At 34.0% G+C, this 17,528-nt stretch overlaps 1 protein-coding gene across 3 annotated transcripts in view; it reads left to right on the top strand.

Moving 5' to 3' along the window:
- Positions 1–17,528, top strand: part of LOC131525810 (low-density lipoprotein receptor-related protein 8-like) — a 102,495-nt gene that overhangs the window by 52,275 nt on the left and 32,692 nt on the right. For all 3 annotated transcript variants that reach the window (XM_058753781.1, XM_058753773.1, XM_058753768.1), the window contains exon 5: positions 16,090–16,482. In XM_058753781.1, coding sequence (XP_058609764.1) covers positions 16,090–16,482 — 393 coding nt within the window. The remainder of the gene's footprint in view (positions 1–16,089; positions 16,483–17,528) is intronic.

Here is a 17,528-nt window from a genome sequence, read left to right on the forward strand (position 1 = left end):
GTAATGGCGAGATATTTAAATTAGTCTACAGACCTATTACTGATGGTCTTAATACGTTCAGTCTGATTCACAAGTGTGTTGTACATTTTACTTAAAGGGGTAGTTAAAAAAATACAAATTCTGTCATTAATTACTCACTCTCATGCCGTTCCGAACCCGTAAGACCTTCGTTCATCTTTGGTACACAAATTAAGATATTTTTGATGAAATCTGAGAGCTTTCTGACCCTGCAAAGACAGCAATGCAACTGAAACGTTCAAGGCCCAGAAAAGTAGTAAGGACGTTGTTAAAATAGTCCATGTGACATCAGTGTTTCAATATTAATTTTATGAAGCTACAAGAATACTTTTTGTGCACAAAGAAAACAAAAATAATGACTTTATTCAACAATTCTTCTCTTCCGGGTCAGTCTGCCGGAGTTCACGAGAGTACCATGGCACATGCGTGTGCATTGCTCTGCTTGTAAACAAGGCGCAGTGCATGTGTGTTCTATGTCTGACACTGAAGAGAAGAAATAAGCTAAATTCATATTTTTTGCCACCCATGTTAGCTCTTTACTGTCAAGCCCCAGGTAAAACAGTAGGCTATTGTAAGGATAAGAATAAATGTAAGGGCGTTATAAGTGTAAGGTTATAAGTGTAACTCTTTGGTGCTAGACATTAGTGATTGATTTTTAACTATATTTACTTCATCGGAATGGCACAAAACTTGCTGACTTTTGTTACACTTATCAAATCATGGTCATCAAATGCTAAATGGTCTTAAAAAAAGAGTCACACTCATACTGTTCACGGTCAAAAATGACTGCCATAGCAATTGAATAGGAAATACAAAAAAATATGAAAATGTAGAGGAGACTCAACTAAGTAGTTATATCAGATTAGAGCCATATAGATCAAGCTCTGATCAAGCATTCCCGTTCATTTTATGTTGGAATTAGATTATGGGTAACAAAATCCTTTTTTCCGAGTTCAGGTTTGACCATAATAGTGCAAAAACTGACACTTCAAATTAACATTTCAAAAGTAGTCTTTGATAATATCTAAATATATATCCAAATAAAATACCTAATACAATAAATTATGTCTGAAAACATTGTTCTCAGCAACAAGGAACACACAGGCCTTTATATAGGGCTGTATGCAATGGTATTATAGATGATTTTCTTTCCACCAGATAGCATTAATCTGCCTGCATTGATTATATTTTAAATACTTTTGCTCTATTTGTAACTTAAATACTGCATTCATTTGAATAATACAATTTTTAAATAAATAAATCAAATAAATTAATACATTAATAAAAAAAATTATAATATTGCTATTATTATATAGGTAAATAAATAGTCTGTTTTAACTGATGAACAGCATAAGTGTGACCCCAAAATGAACAGCTCCAGATGGTTAAATATGTGTAAACATTCCTCGACACCCCAAAACAAAGCATCATCTGTAATTTGAGAATATTTTGGATTCACTAAATATCACTGCAAGAGAGCGGTGCAACAAAACTGCAGCGTTCACATAAATTCATTAAGGCAGAGTGAATAAGAGATTAATTCTGCGGCGTGGACAGCTTCGTAACGAGCTTCATTTATTGTAACATTTATTGTAACTGAGAAACTCAGGCAGTGAACTCACACTGAACTTCAGGACTCAAACATTCGCATCAAACTGTGTGAACTTGCAGTGACAGCTTCAGTGATTATTATCTTGAGTGCCGCAGTGTCGCTTGCATTGAGCATAATTTATTCAGCATTTCAATAACAGTTTTGGATATCATGCTGCTCAATGTGTAGCTATCAATGTGTAGCTAGCTATACAAATGCTACTTTTTAAAATGATAATTCTATTGATCAAAAAAATTGTGATCAGTTTCATTGGAAGTAATAACAATTATAATTTGTAAATGTCAAATGATGCCTGTTTATCTTGTATTTACAATTAAAAGATATGAATATCATTGCATTATAAAAAATATATATCAAACCAAGTGGCATTTATTTGAAAGAAAAGTAAAAGAAAAGCAAAAACTGAGGTTGTTGTTTGGTTGTAAAGAGGTTTAAATGGTAAAATAGTCACACTTTACTTTGTAGACCAATTCTCACTATTAACTAACTATTAACCATGACTTTTGTGTCAATAAACTACTAATTTGCTGCTTATTAATTATTATTATTATTAATTGTTAGTAAGGAAGTTGTTAACTTGAGGTATGAGGTAGGATTAAGGGATCTAAAACATGATCACGCAGTAAAAGGCATTAATAATTACTAATAAACAGCAAATATGCTATTTATATGCGTGCTAACAAGCAAATAGTTAATAGTGAGAATTGGTCCCTAAACTAAAGTGTTATTGGTAAACTGATAGAAACTCTTCAGAATAGATTTAAGAAGTCTGGTTGGTGGATGGTGTTCATTGTTAATGTGGTAGCCTAACACTTGAGAAGGCAATGACATTGTAAAATTTTTAAGAAAAAAAAAAAAGATTATTTGTCTGCATATGCATTTAAATTAATACTCAGTTATTATTTTGAAGTGTGGGTTAGGTGTCCAGAAAGTCTTCGGCTACTGTATAGTAAGCTTAAACTGAATGCTGAAGGCTGTGGTACCAAGTGATTATTCTTAAGGAGTAGCAGAGCATGTCCTTGACATCCTCGCCCAAGGTTTCCTTGATAAATTGTGTAGACTCTTGGGTATTGATGTTAGTGGCAGAGCTCATGCTCATGTGTCATGATCATTGAATGTTTCAGCACTTCTGGTGGGAGGTGCTTGAGCTCTGCTTATTAAACACGCTTGTTTTACCTCAGCCAATCAGACATCCTCCCAGACCCCCGCTGTGAATCCCGCTGCCCTACTTTTAAGAAGCTGTGGAAATTGATGCTTTCTCTAGCTTCCCTTCCCCTTGCTCTTTATAATTGTATCTCTTCACTGTCAGTCTCACATTAATGGCATCTCATGCTCCCTCCGTTTAGTCTCTCTGTCTTTCAATTCTGCCTGTTAAAATAAAGAATAGTCTTGCAGCTGCTAAAATATGATCATTTTGAGCTACTTACACATAATAAAAATAATAATACAATTAATAAAATGACTAAATAAAATGTACTTTTCACAATTACTATAAATATTACTAATGTGGTAACACTTTGCAATAAGGTTCCATTTGTTAACATTAGTTAACTACATTAGTTAACATGAACTAACAATGAAAAACACATTTATTAATCTTAATGTTAATTTCAACATTTGCTAATACATTATTAAAATTAAAAGTTGTGTCTGTTATTATTATTTAATGGAGCTGCACTAACATAAACCAAGAATGAACAGCTGTATTTTTAATAATTAACATTAACAGAGATTAATAAAAAATAATGGTAGAAAATGTGTAAAAATTCTGTCTGAACCTACCTAAAAAATGATTGTACCCCTGAGTTATTTAAATAATGATTACAGCCAATCCTTTATTTAAACAGCCTTTCCAGAAGTTACATAATCATAGTTTATTGTACTTAAACATTCAATAATAATTCTTTTCCAGTGTGCATTTTCTGGGGTTATGTTTAGGGCACATAATTTAATGTTTCCTATCTGTCCGTGTTTTATTTAATTTGTTGTCTTGTTCATTTCTGATTATGATCTGGTCCTTTTAAAGAACAAAGATCTCCTCATTTCTACTCTACATTTGTTAATTGTAATTAACCTGCAGGTCACATCTGTTGACACACTCTGAGGATTAAGGACAAACTAGCTGAAAATGCATTATTGTGTCAGCATGGCCATTTGTAATTTTAAAATGCTTTACAGAAAGGCCATTTAAATAAAGTTTGCTTTTATAATTAACTTGAAAATGTGCCACAGATTGGGTTTAATTCATATAACAAATTGAAACCTGAACTAGTGTTCCAGATGATTTTGTTATCTTGTCGGCCCATCTGAAACACTAAAAACTTGTGCAATCTCACAAGATATAAATCACAATGTTAATTGCCCTATTAAGAGCAAATGAAACACCCTCCAACCATTTTTCACTCTGGGGGATGATAATTCATGGCTGTTAAAAGACTTGGCTAAACACAAAGCCTAATTAATCATAATGCATCTTCTACAAGCAGTCATTTTGGAAGGACGAGTTTGTACGGTTGTATGTTTTCCAAATGATTTCTATCAATCAGCGTTTTATTCAGCCGTCCTCATCAACCGCACAAGTCTTGGCAGCACTGAGCCATTCTTTCCTTCTATAGAGGTAATCATGCTTCTATTTTCATCAAGCTATAAACCGAGAGTCCAGACAATCTCTTACCGCTCAGACTCTTGATCAGTACATCCGTGCCAATGTCACAGTATCGAGCCAGGAGAACCGGAGCCCTGGCTCGAAATGATATTACACCTGGGCCCTGACGATAATTGATTTCCTGCCTTTCTCCGCCAGGTCTGTGCAGAGTAATACACCTCTAATTATCCACCGCGGAAGGCCTCATAACTTGAATCCACTGTGATGATGCTCAGACAGGATATGTCTCAATGCACTAGCACAAAGCGCTCAGTGAATGCATATGTTACTCAGTACTGCATTAGTTTAATTTCCTGTTGTTTTGACCTGTAGTGCCATAGAGTGAGGCTAAAAGATCCTTTACCAGCATCCAATATATGTTTGTTTTTTCAATCTTTGACTTATCTGTTTGCCTATGTTATGTGCAGTAGTTTGATTCAACATTAATGTTCTTGGCAGATGCTTTCTTATAGAGGCTTAAAGGAAATTAATCACTTTAATAATCCCTTCCTCAGCTATTACTGGTGTTCACTATTTTCTCAGACAAGCTTTTGCTTGTGTCTAATTTTTGAGCTTATGCATCCACTATGGAGGATCTGTGTGTTTTTATACATTTAACGGAAACTTTACAAAATGTGGTAGAAAAAAAAAAAAGGTTGCCATAGAATATTGAGCTTTTCTGGTGGTGAGTGTTTCAAAATTCCTGTTTGAGATATGACTTATTTAACACATTTAAGTAATGCTTAAATAAAGTCCACAGACTTTCAGTCATGAATCAAAAATAACATCAAGTCAGAGAAAATGGAAACGGTATATTTTGTGAATGGTATGCTTGTTGTGTTTGTGGTAAGCAGCCACAGATCAGTTGCAGACTCTTGTGTGAAAGCACAGTCAGTGCTGCTTCTGCACCGCTTACGGACCGCACATGGACTGCATACACACTGCAAACAGAGTAGGCCTATGTGTGAACCTGGCATAAAAGGCAACCTCATATACAGCTCACAAAATCAGGCTTGTGCTGTGTGTAAGCTATTGCACGATTGTAAAAATAAAAATGCACTGCATGATCAAATATTTAGGTGAGATAAATATATATTTTTGAAAAATGTCAAAAAAATGCCCCCTCCACCCCTCAAATAAAAAATCCTGATTTGGAGTATCACTATAAATAATTCTACATAATAAAAAGAAGGCTTTAAAAGGATCGGTATCGGTGATCGGATCGGCAGATACTGCTTTCTGTGATCGGTCTCAAAAATCCTGATCGGAGCACCCTTTGTTGTTGTGTTTTCAGACTTATTTTGCTTTTATATTTGCCATTTTGTTTATAATTGGTCATTTTATTTTTGGGTTATTTAGCAACTTACATAAAAGTATAACATAAAAGTAAAACATAAAATTAAAAAGAAAAAGTGAGAAAAAACCTGCCTCAGAATTGTCATTTGAGATACAACTGAGTGTAACTTCTTCAATATCTTCAAGTAATGTTCCCCTCAGACCTTGTTCTAATCATGAATCAAAAATCGCCAGGAAACCCGAATAAAAATGAATCTATGGTTTGAATACTAATTCTCTTCTGGGTTTTAGGACTACAAACTTCCCAGCTATATGTTATGCTATGTTATTATTAACATGCATTGAGCAGGAGGTGCAGGTCTCTGACTTATTCCTGGTCGTAACTCTTTTGTCATCATCCAGTATCCATCATATCCCTCGCTGTACATAAATTGACTTACATGCACTGTAACAGAAAAATGCTCCTTGCTAGTCATTGATCAAAAACACCGCTGGTACAGTGTTCTCTTCCTCCTCAGATCCCTCCTAATCATCAGCGTTAGCAAGCAGAGGGTAACTTATTAAAGTCAATCTCTCTTTGGCGTATGGTTAATTGAGTCTTCCATGTATTGAATTATGTATGATTCTCTTGAGCAGGTTTGATTATCAGCCCCTCTAGAAGCTCAAATTGCTCATCATGTAAAATCACACGTAACATCCCGCATAGCATTTCAAATCGGTCACAGGCTATGTGCTATGCAAATTACTGTTTACTGACAAACGTCAGCGTTCAGCTTCTGTACCTGATCTATTAGCTGTTCAAAAACACAAAAGAAATCTTAGATTATGTTCAGAATACTAGCATACTTCTCACGACATACTGTGCAAGTGTACACTAAATACTGCTTACTATATAAAATATTTTTCTAAGGTCAGCTAAGACGTCTCTGAATTTCATGAAAGCAACTCTTTTCTATGTGAATCTGTTTCAAAATGTAATTTATTGCTGTGATCAAAGCTGAATTTTCAGCATCATTACTCCAGTCTTCAGTGTCACATGATCCTTCAGAAATCATTCTAATATGCTGATTTGATGATCAAGAAACATTTCTTAATATAATCCATGCTGAAAATAGTTGCACTGCTTGATATTTTTGAAAAAACTATTTTTTTTTTCAGGATTCTTTGATAAATAGAAAGTTAAAAGGAACAGCATTTATTTGAAATAGAAATCTTTTGTAATAAATGTCCTTACTGTCACTTTTGATCAATTTAATTAATCCTTTCTGAATAAGAGTAAGTATTCATTTCTAATAATTAATAAGTTGTTATTCCTAACATCAATAAATGCTACATTATTGTCACATGACCTTATTACATGCATGTTTTATTCTACGAGTAGCATCCAGCTGTAGTTTTGGAAATTTTGCATTTTAATGTCAGATCAAATAATGAGTCAAGAAATAGATATGAAAACACAGTTTATATAACATTTGGTTCATTCATCACACAGGAAATGGAAGGTCAAGTGCAGGGCATTGTGGAGTACAGTATTCTATTCAACATGGTTGCTGTATACTGAAATGTTTAGTAAATGTTGTAGCTCATCCGAATATTACATGGAAGGTTTCATTGCACACAGTATACATACAGTATTATATAATAGAGCAAGTATAGCAGTATGCTAGCATGTTACTCCAAACATTTACAGTAATATTTTGGATTAAATAAAGTGATGCTCTAATTTGACAGCATACAGTATGTGGCATGCTAGAGCTTGTATATAGTATAAACCTTATATAATATAAACTGAATATACCTTCCTTCATATATCCTGGTGCTGTAATTTGCATAAAGGTAATGAACTGTAAAAAAATAAATAAAAACTGTAAAAATATTTTTTGAGCAAAAAGGGTCAAATATTTATTCTAATCTGAATCAAGTATTTTTGAATTTGATCATTTTTCTAATAAATTGAATACATTTATTTAAATAAATTTTAATCTGATTAAATACTTATTCTAATCTCAAGAAAATGTTCTGTCTTGTCCAAAACTGAAGGATTTTGTGTCTGTAAGTGATTAAACTGTTGCATGGAATTACTGAAACACGTTTGGCCCTGCTTTTGAGTACAATTGTGCCCAAGAGCATAAAAGTTTGTCCGTCTCCTGGTATATATATATATATATATATATATATATATATAAACCACACAAGAAAAATTGACTCTGGTGAATTGTGTGTTCAGAGACTTTCAGCGGGCACTAGAAGAGTGTAATGTGGGTGGACTGGTCCGTCATACCTTTCTCCCCCAGGCAGGCCGCGGCCCACAGCTTCACCTCTACTAATCAGAAGTTCTCATCATCACGGCAGAGCAGTTTCCAGGGAACTGGGTCAAACTGGCTTCACTCCAACATTCACTACTGAGTCTCCATAGAAGCACTGCTGACTGGGCTGCAGCTCAGAGCTATAGAAAAATCAATGCAGATCCATCTTTCACTCAGATTCCAAATCTCTGCCAAGCACATTCACCATTTTTCTTGCCTTTTCACCTTATATACCTAGAATATTAACAATTTTTGAGTGCTTCACTTAAATGGATTGATTTTATTGTTTTTACTCAAAGGGTTACTCCAAAGTGATTTCAGCTTAGAAAATTTGAAATTGCTCTGTAAGGTTTTGCATAGTAGTAGTAATAAAAATTTATAAATTATAATATATTAAAATATCATAAATATAATGTAATCAAATGTTTAACTTTACAGAATGTGGCATTATCACAATTTCAGGTTTTTTTTAAACACTGTCTGGAAAATGTATTATATAATTTATTTCATTTATATTAACAGACAAGAGGGAAAAAATTAGAAGTATGTATTTTCCAGGTAGTGTTTTGCACAATTACTTTGTTCAATAGTTTGTTATCAGTTTGGTATCAAGATTTATTTATTTTTTTTATAAAAATTTGAATACTTTTATCCAGCAAGGATGCAATAAATTGATCAAAAAAGTGTCAGTTAAAACGTTACAAAAGATTTCAAATAAATGCTGTTCTTTTGTTCTGTGTACACTTTTATTCGTCCAAAAAAAAAAACCCCTGAATAATAAATGTATGATGCATTACAGTTCCTACAAAAATATTAAGCAACATGACTGTTTTCAACATTGATAATATTAAATGTTTCTTGAGTGGCAAATCAGAATGATTTCTGAAGTATCATGTGACATTGAAAATTGGAGTAATGATAATGATTTGCATCACAGGAAAATCATATCTTTTAAACTATACGTTATATGCAATATACAATTTCAGGATGGCAGTAGTCCTCAGCAAGCCACTGCTGACATTAATGGTTGATTGCAAATGATCTGTAATGTCAGTTTAAGTATAAGCAAAGTTTAAATGTGGACTTGGCTAGGAAAATAAGGCAAATTCTGATCTGAAACAGGGTCAGGCTATGAGGAATATATATCACTGTTTTTTTGTACTGCATGTTGGAGTGCTGCAGGGATTTTGCTTCCTGACTGGAATAAATGAATCATCTTAATGGAGGGAGTTTTGGCACAATGATGATAATTGCCTGTTCCCACGCATTAATCTGCACTTAATCTAGGCTAATCTCAAGCCAGAGGCCTTTATACTGGAGCTGAGCACATCATTCACAAGCCTCTTGAACATGTGTCAAATACAGGACTATGCATCCACACTTTCTATTAAAGTGAATTTCAGAAATTAAATACCCAAATTAAATTTCGTTAAAAAAATCTATTGAAAAATTAAAGAAAAGGTAGTCCTAATAAGTATGAGCAAAAGTAAAAAACCCAGTATACTCAAGTAAAATCAAAGAAATTCTTCTCTCAGTTCGATAAGGTCAGACACGAGTAAAAACATGAATACACTGGATTGCTGAATTGCAGAGCTGGTGCAAACATCCACGTCCTTGTGATCAGAGGCTTTATTAACTGTCCTTTCTTCACTGCTGTTAGTTTGGCTGTGTGTTTGTGTGCTCTTGAACTGATGACTTTCATACATTTGACGGCAGCTAGGGGTGTGCGATATGACGATTTTTGATCGTGGACGATAAAAATGTCTCCACGATCTGCTTTTGGAGAAATATCGTAGTATCGTGCTTCGGCACATTCTATCAGCTGCAGTTCTTATTCCTCCGTCTCAATATATACGGTACAATGCAACATACATTCACATCAGTGTTGACTCAGCGGTAGAGTTACTCTCACGGGACACTGCACTCATTCGCAGTCACAAATGTACATTATTCGGATCTGCTTTAATATGGAATTAGATTTGTGCCAAATAAAATTAATGTAATTTTTCAAGAAACTTATGAAAATATAAATTGAAACTGAATAAAATGTCTTTGAAACTAAAAAATAAATAAATTACGGGCAAAATCTTTGACCTCGTTTTTTAATATACTGCAGGTTTTGCAACTGTTTCTCATCTTTCATTCGCTGATCTGTACTTACAAATGCACTTCCAGAGTTTTCATTTACGCTTCTAAAGTTTTAGTTTACGCTTCTGAAGTTTTCGTTCGCCATTCTGGCACAAAGCTCTCGTGGGGGCGGGGTTAACAGCGGTGTGTTCTCATTGGCTACTGAGTTTTTGATTGACAGCTTCTTTACCTGGAAGCGTCTGTTAGCGGCTTCCTATTTCATTTTAATGATATAAAGGAGTTTTGTTTTTGAATTCAATTTGTATTTATCTGTTGCTACTACTCTGTCAACATAAGCTTTTAGGAGCACGAGAAAACGCGAGAGAAAAAGAAGGTCATATTGAGGTTTAATTATTAAAGTACTGTAATACTGGAAATATTGTATAATGTCCAGTGTTCTCTTATTATATTTGTTTATTGCTCTTGATTCTTTTGCATTGTAGGGTCTAATTAGGTTGAGCTGTTACATTTGAAATATAATACTATCCTGTGATATTCAGACGTCAATAAAGTCTCACTCCAACCAGGCAATCAAGCTTATTTTATTATATATTCCACACAAAGAATGTTCTTGCTGCCAATTGTTTTCATCATGCTGATCATTTTGTTTAGTTATTTTATTTAGTTAACATCATCATCTAACATTTAAAATTGGAAATACATTTTTAACAATCATCAACTCTTTCAAGTGTGACTTTTATAAACCAGCTGAATGAATGTAAATGAAAATATGAATTAATTCAAATAAATTGACATTCTTTATTGTCACTATAGCATATACACAAGTATCAAAGTGAAAGTCTTGGATGCAATTATGTTGTGAGCGGAAAAAAGACCAGAATCCACAAAACACTAACTGCATAGTATACATAATGCACAGTATTATTATAATTTACATTACCACACAAAATGCACAAGAACATAGCATACAGAATGTTTAAAATTCATATGTTTTAAACACTGCAATGATCCTTTCAACAGTTCATGTTACAGTATAAGTTACAAAACAGTGAATGAGTATGGTATGTAATGGAGTGCAATATCAGTCTTTACAGGGATAGTCCACGCCAAAAAAAGAAAATTCTCTCATTTACTCACCTTCATGCTATTCCAGATGTATATAACTTTCTTTCTTGACACAAAGATTTTTAAGAAAGTTGAGAGTTTGACAGTTGAGTGGAAGCGATTATTAATAGTCAAAAGTTTATATTATTAGTGTTTTTCTTATCTGTTATTTCACTTCAAAAGATACTGATTTAACCACTAAAGTCAGATGGATTACTGTCACGGTCGCTGTGTGTGGTTTTTAAAGTATCTTTAGGACTCACAGAGATTAATTATTTGCCTAAAAATCTTAACTTGTGTTTACCTGTCCAGTAGAAAGAAAGTACAGTAATATGCATGAGGGTGAGTAAAATTTTTGAACTATCCCCTTAACAATCATATGCTGTTGGTATGCCAATCCAAGATCAGCATAGACTAATAAGAATAAAGTGCAACCTCTTGTGTACTTGTGAACAGTGTTTGTTTTATCTAGAGCTCCAAAGAAATAAAAATATTTGCATAATATCAGGTGTCTGAAGATCAAGATCCCAGTCATTCAAAGGTGATGTGTCTTGTCTGATTCTGATAAGATTCTTGTCTGATGAGGGCAGTGGATCTCTGGTCACTACATCTTCTAGGTCAGCATCAGAAGTTTATGGAAACGTTGCTCTGCTCTCTGGAAATTGAGAAAGGACATGTATTATAGTCTAACAATACAAACTGCTTTGAACTCCCATGGCACATTTCAAACTTAAAATATTTCAAACAAATAAATACACAATATAATTATTTAATATATATTAGTATTAACTTGGTACAAAAATACCTCAAAATTACGTACCATTAATCATCTGTGATACTGCTGTGTAACCATTATATGGCTGTATAGGCCTGTATAATCATGACTGTGTATACCCTAGTTGCTGGAACTGTTTTCAGTCATAATTATTTGCATGTATTAGGTTTTGCATTTGGATATATATTTAGGCATTATTTGTCAAAGTTTGTTTGTTTTTCCCCCCGAAATGTTCATCTGAAGTGACTATTTTTTCATTATTATTACAGTCAAATCTGGACACAGAAAAAGCATGGTAAAACGGCTTACCTTGCTAAAGTTGACAGCGCAGTGATTGACAGCTTGTAAAATAGCATTGGTCATTGTCAGATACAGTAAATTTAGTACTGTACACTCTATGTGCTGGGGGAAAATATGAACTAATCGAAGCAAATATGATCTAATTGAAGACTGTAACTGTGTGTAGATACACAGGTCCTGTGATTGGACTAAATCAAGACAACTTACCGTTAGTATCCTGATAACGACGATGATTGATGATCATGATGATTATATCATTCATCTGTGCTATTCCTAAGAAATCATCTCATCAATGTAGTGTAGCAGCAGAAAAATACTGATAAAATAATAATAAAAAATCTTTATTTATCATTTTATATCATTAAAATGAAATAGGAAGCCGCTAACAGACGCTCACATCCACACAGGCAATACTGACGCCTTCACTTCCAGGTCAAGAAGCTGTCAATCAAATCTCTGTAGCCAATGAGAACACACCGCTGTTAGCCCCGCCCCCACGAGCAATTTGTGCCAGAATGGCGAACGAAAACTTCAGAAGCGTAAATGAAATCTTCAGAATCGTAAACGAAAACTTCAGAAGTGTAAATGAAATTTTTTGGTATTTTAAAAAAATTGTAATTATTTATTTTCTTGCATCACAGTGGATGTAGTTCATGAAAAACTTCTTATAAAATGTCTCATGGACTACAGCAAAACCACTGTGATGCAAGAAAATATATATACGTTTTCAATATTTATGAGATATTTTATTTAAATATATTGTCATATGCAGGGGCGCCTGCAGGATTTCTTCCGAGGGTACGCACAGAGTTTTTTTTTTTTTTTATGGGGTGGGGGGGTGGCTGTCGTATAAGTGATTATATTTCGTTTTTTATAAAGCTAATTTATAAAAACGTTTGGAGCACTTTTTGTTCGTTAAATGTAAGGGTTTTTTTCGTTACTTAAAACTTCGTTTTAAGTAACGACCAAGCGGCCAGCGGCTATGATCACCTATGCTTGATCAATTTAGCCTTCTCAAATCATCACGACTTGCCTAAAATACAATCTATAGATATAAACAGTTCAAGCATATCAAAATGTTAGTTTAACTGTTCGAACTATATAAATGTGCGCTAGGTGCATATCTAATCGTTTGTGTGAAGAGTGGAAGCTGAAGCGCACTTTGCAGGACATGGAGGCGCCAGAGTGGTCACTTGCATTTTTTTCTTGATCGTGGAAACAACTTAAAATATGCCGTAATTTTTGCTTATAAAAGTAAGAGTAATACATCATTCGGAACTGTAAAGGGTCTACTTTTATTTGTGTGCATTCACAATATCAACAAAACGTTGTGCTTTTATTAAAATAAATAGGAAAACAGAGGATGCACTTGCCGTCTCGTCTTGAACAGGAGCGCTTCACAATGATGAACCGAAACTCAATGAACTGAGTCACAAATATGATAAATATATCTATAGAAAGCTTTGAATTACTACTTTTAAACGAAATAATTCAAATCGAAAACAAAAACTCTTTCATTATGTAATCTGTAAAGATGCATTTCTCTCTAAAGGCACGTCCAATGAGATGGCGAGTCATTTTTCATCACTGTCTAAAATATAAAAAATAAGGAAAAGCCTAAAACAGGCCCAATTATTTTTTTCTGATTTTTATGTTGCTCTGCTCTGAATTCCTTAAAATTTAAAGGATTTTCTGCAACGCAATTTTGTCTGATATGTGATTTGTTTATTAGCCTATTTTTAATCCATGCAGCAAAACAGCTTTAAAAATTACTTTATTGCATTCCAGATGATTTTAAAGAACTTTTAACGCCTCTAACAATTATTACAAAACATTCTGTCCATTAAACGGATATATGATGAAATATATTTTTCTCTTTGGTGTATGTGACCAAACTAACTGACCTTAATCTTGTTTCCTGTCTTTCTTGGTTTCATGTCTCCTTTCCTATTATGCTTCTTCTGTGTTCCACTTATCTGTACTGTCAAATCTGTTTCTTAGAGATCCAATTAAAATCTTGCCTTTGATCAGCAGGTCCTTCAGTCTATCTTTACGTGATCTCTTAAGATCCCTCTATTACATTAGCAGCTCTTCTGATCTCTTTTGAATTCTCTGTGTGTTTGTCTTCAATCTCTCAATTGGGATTTAAATGAATAGTTGACCCCAAAATGAACAATTCACCCACATGTCATTCCAAATCTGTCTGATTCTCTTTCTTCAGTGAAACATTTGAAAAATATATTCTTTTTTTCACACTAGTGTGCATGGTTTTTGACTCTACTGACCCCATCGATTTTGACTTTTTAAATTTTTAACAGTATTTTAACAGCCACAATATCTACTATGAGTCTACTATGAATGAATGAATAAATGTGCAAATTAATTGTGACACTATATGCTTTGAGCAGTGCCATATGCTGGCATACTGTATATGAGATGTGCTCTGCTTCTGCAGACATCAGTCATGTGCTCAGTATTTAGGGTTTCATGGAATCACTCTCTGTTTCTGTTGCCTGATTTTCTGAGGCCTGTGATTTACTTTGCCGCCCCCTCTCACTTCATCAGCTATCTGTCTGCACCACAGACAGGACAGACATCTGCTTATGAAAACATCTTAAAACCTGCTGGAAGCCAGAAATGTGGGAGGGATGATATAGCATCATACAGTACAAATGAAATTAATATTTCACAAAATAAAATATAAAATGCATGCTTCTCTAACATGCAGCTACTGTTAACTTCACTGTTCACTCTGGTAATCTTTTGCATTTATAGTTTTTAAATTATAACATATAGTATTTTCTTACAAGGTCCTTTCAAAGTGCCTTTCAAAAGTTTGGGGTCATTAGGTCATTTTTATTGTTTTTGAAAAATGGGAAGTGTTTTTACATCTTTAAATAACTGTTTTCTATTTGAATATATTTTAAAATGTAATTTATTCCTGTGATGGTGAAGCTGAATTTTCAGTGTCACATGATCCTTCAGAAATCATTCTGATATGTTGATTTGCTGCTCAAGAAACATTTCTTATCACAATTATGTTGAAACCAGTTGCTGTGCTTAATTTTTTTTTCAGGATTCTGTGATGAATAGAAAGTTAGAACATCATTTATTTGAAATAGAAATCTTTTGTAACATTACAAATGTCTTTACTGTCAGTTTTGATCATTTTAATGCAGAGATGCTCAAACCAGGGCCCGTGGGCCAAAGCTGGCCCATGATGACCTTTGATTTGGCCCACAATGCCATACTGCAAGAGGAAAACATGGCATTAAAGCATACCTTCATTTTTATTTTTTTACTTTTTTTGTTTGTTTGTTTTATTTTTGGATTAATATGTAAAAACATTATAAGTGAATCTGATTAAAAAATTATATACAGTCAAACCAAAAATGATTCAGACACCAGATATAATTGTTGATATTTTTTACTAGTGGGTGCAGGACACTATAGTTATTTTATTTAAGTGAGGATAGCAAAATAAAGTGAACTGTGACATATTATACCCAAAAATTCTTCATACAGTGGACTACCAATTTGGGACCAAAAATTTTTCAGACACTTTGACTTGACCATGTTTTGCTTAAGCATTGCTTGGTAATTGACCTAAATTGGTATTATCTAAATGTGTACTTAAATTTGACAGCTATTCAACCTAATTCATTACACACCTTTCTATCAAAGTTATTTGACGTTATCAATTACATGTATATATATCATTATACATTATATACATTTAACCTTTAACACTTCACTTTCAAAACATTTAAATCAATGCAAACTGGATGGTGAGTTCATTGTTTAAAAGAAAAATGATTTTTTTTTTTGCACATTTTAAAAGAGCTACCACTATGCAGAAAATATGGTTGATGGCTACACATGCCATTCAGTCTCTTCATTTGTAATTGGGCATTTCTTAATCAAGTCTTTGTTTTCTCATCCCCAGATGCCAGGTCCTGCTCAGCGGGCGAGTTCCAGTGTCGTAACCGTAAATGTTTAGCACCGGTCTATGTTTGTGACGGCGATGACGACTGTGGAGATGGCAGCGATGAGGAGAAGTGCTCTCCGCCCACCTGTGGGCCACACGAGTTTCGCTGTAACAGCTCAGAGTGTGTGCCGCAGCCCTGGACCTGTGACGGCGACCCTGACTGCGCTGACGGCTCTGATGAGTTGGCGGGGCGATGCGTGGGCGGGTCTGGACGCCCGGCTCCGCCCCCCACCCGGAGACTGCAGTGCGGTGCTGGAGAATTTCGTTGCGGCAGCGGGGAGTGTGTGAAACTGGCCTGGAGGTGCGACAGGGACCCTGACTGCAAGGACAAGTCAGATGAGGTCGACTGCCGTGAGTGTGCATTCTCACTTGCTTCCTGTAGAAAGTGCTTGGATCTCACTGTACAACCGTGACCCTTTAATCCGTCACTCAAATATGTAGTTAAAAATTGAAATTTATCAGGGCAGGGCATTTTTTTTCAGTAGTACAGATTTTGCTTGCCCTGACAATATTTTCACTGGCTCACCACAATAAGTATTCTTCTATTGTCCTCATTTGTAAGTCACTTTGGATAAAAGCGTCTGCTAAATGACTAAATGTAAATGTAAATATAAGTATTATATATTATATTTTATTTTTAGTAATTTATATTTATATATGCCAAAAAAATATATAGGTCACACTTCAGTTTGGGGACCAATTAACTAACTATTAACTACAACTTTTGCCTCAATAGACTACTAATTTGCTGCTTATTAATAGTTCGCACAGTAGTTAAGTTTAAGTATGGGGAGGATTAAGGGATCTAAAATATGACCATGCAGAATAAGGCATTAATATTTGCTTTATAAGTACTAATAAACAGCCAATATGCTAGTAATCTGCATGCATTAAAAAATATTTTAATTTGTAATTTTCTCAAGAAATCTATTTTATTTTTTTTTAAATTTGCAATAACTATAAATGATACCACTGTCATAAATATACTTTTGCTAGAAAATGATGGCGGTTTGGTTTATTATTTTCTACCTATTCTAACTGATGATTCAAAGATTATTGCACATTTTTCTTGTAATTTCCTCAAATTCTCATCGTTGTTAGGTAGCTAGAAAATGTTACATTTAATATTTACATATTTGGCACATTTTTTGTGGCATATTGGCATATTTTACATATTTTTGTTACATATTTGGCACACTTTATTTAGCCCAATCTACAGTACTTTGTTTTTTGTTTTTTGCATTTTTATGCATTTGGCAGATGCTTTTATTCAAAGCAGCATTCACTGAATTTAAGGTACACATTTTATCAGTTCAATGACCTTGATGTTGCTAGCGCCATGCTCTGTGTTCGCAAGATGTAAAAAAAAAAAAAAAAATCAAGACAATGATAAATGA

The sequence above is a fragment of the Onychostoma macrolepis genome, chromosome 02 (assembly GCF_012432095.1).
Source record: "Onychostoma macrolepis isolate SWU-2019 chromosome 02, ASM1243209v1, whole genome shotgun sequence".
NCBI classification, from domain to species: domain Eukaryota; kingdom Metazoa; phylum Chordata; class Actinopteri; order Cypriniformes; family Cyprinidae; genus Onychostoma; species Onychostoma macrolepis.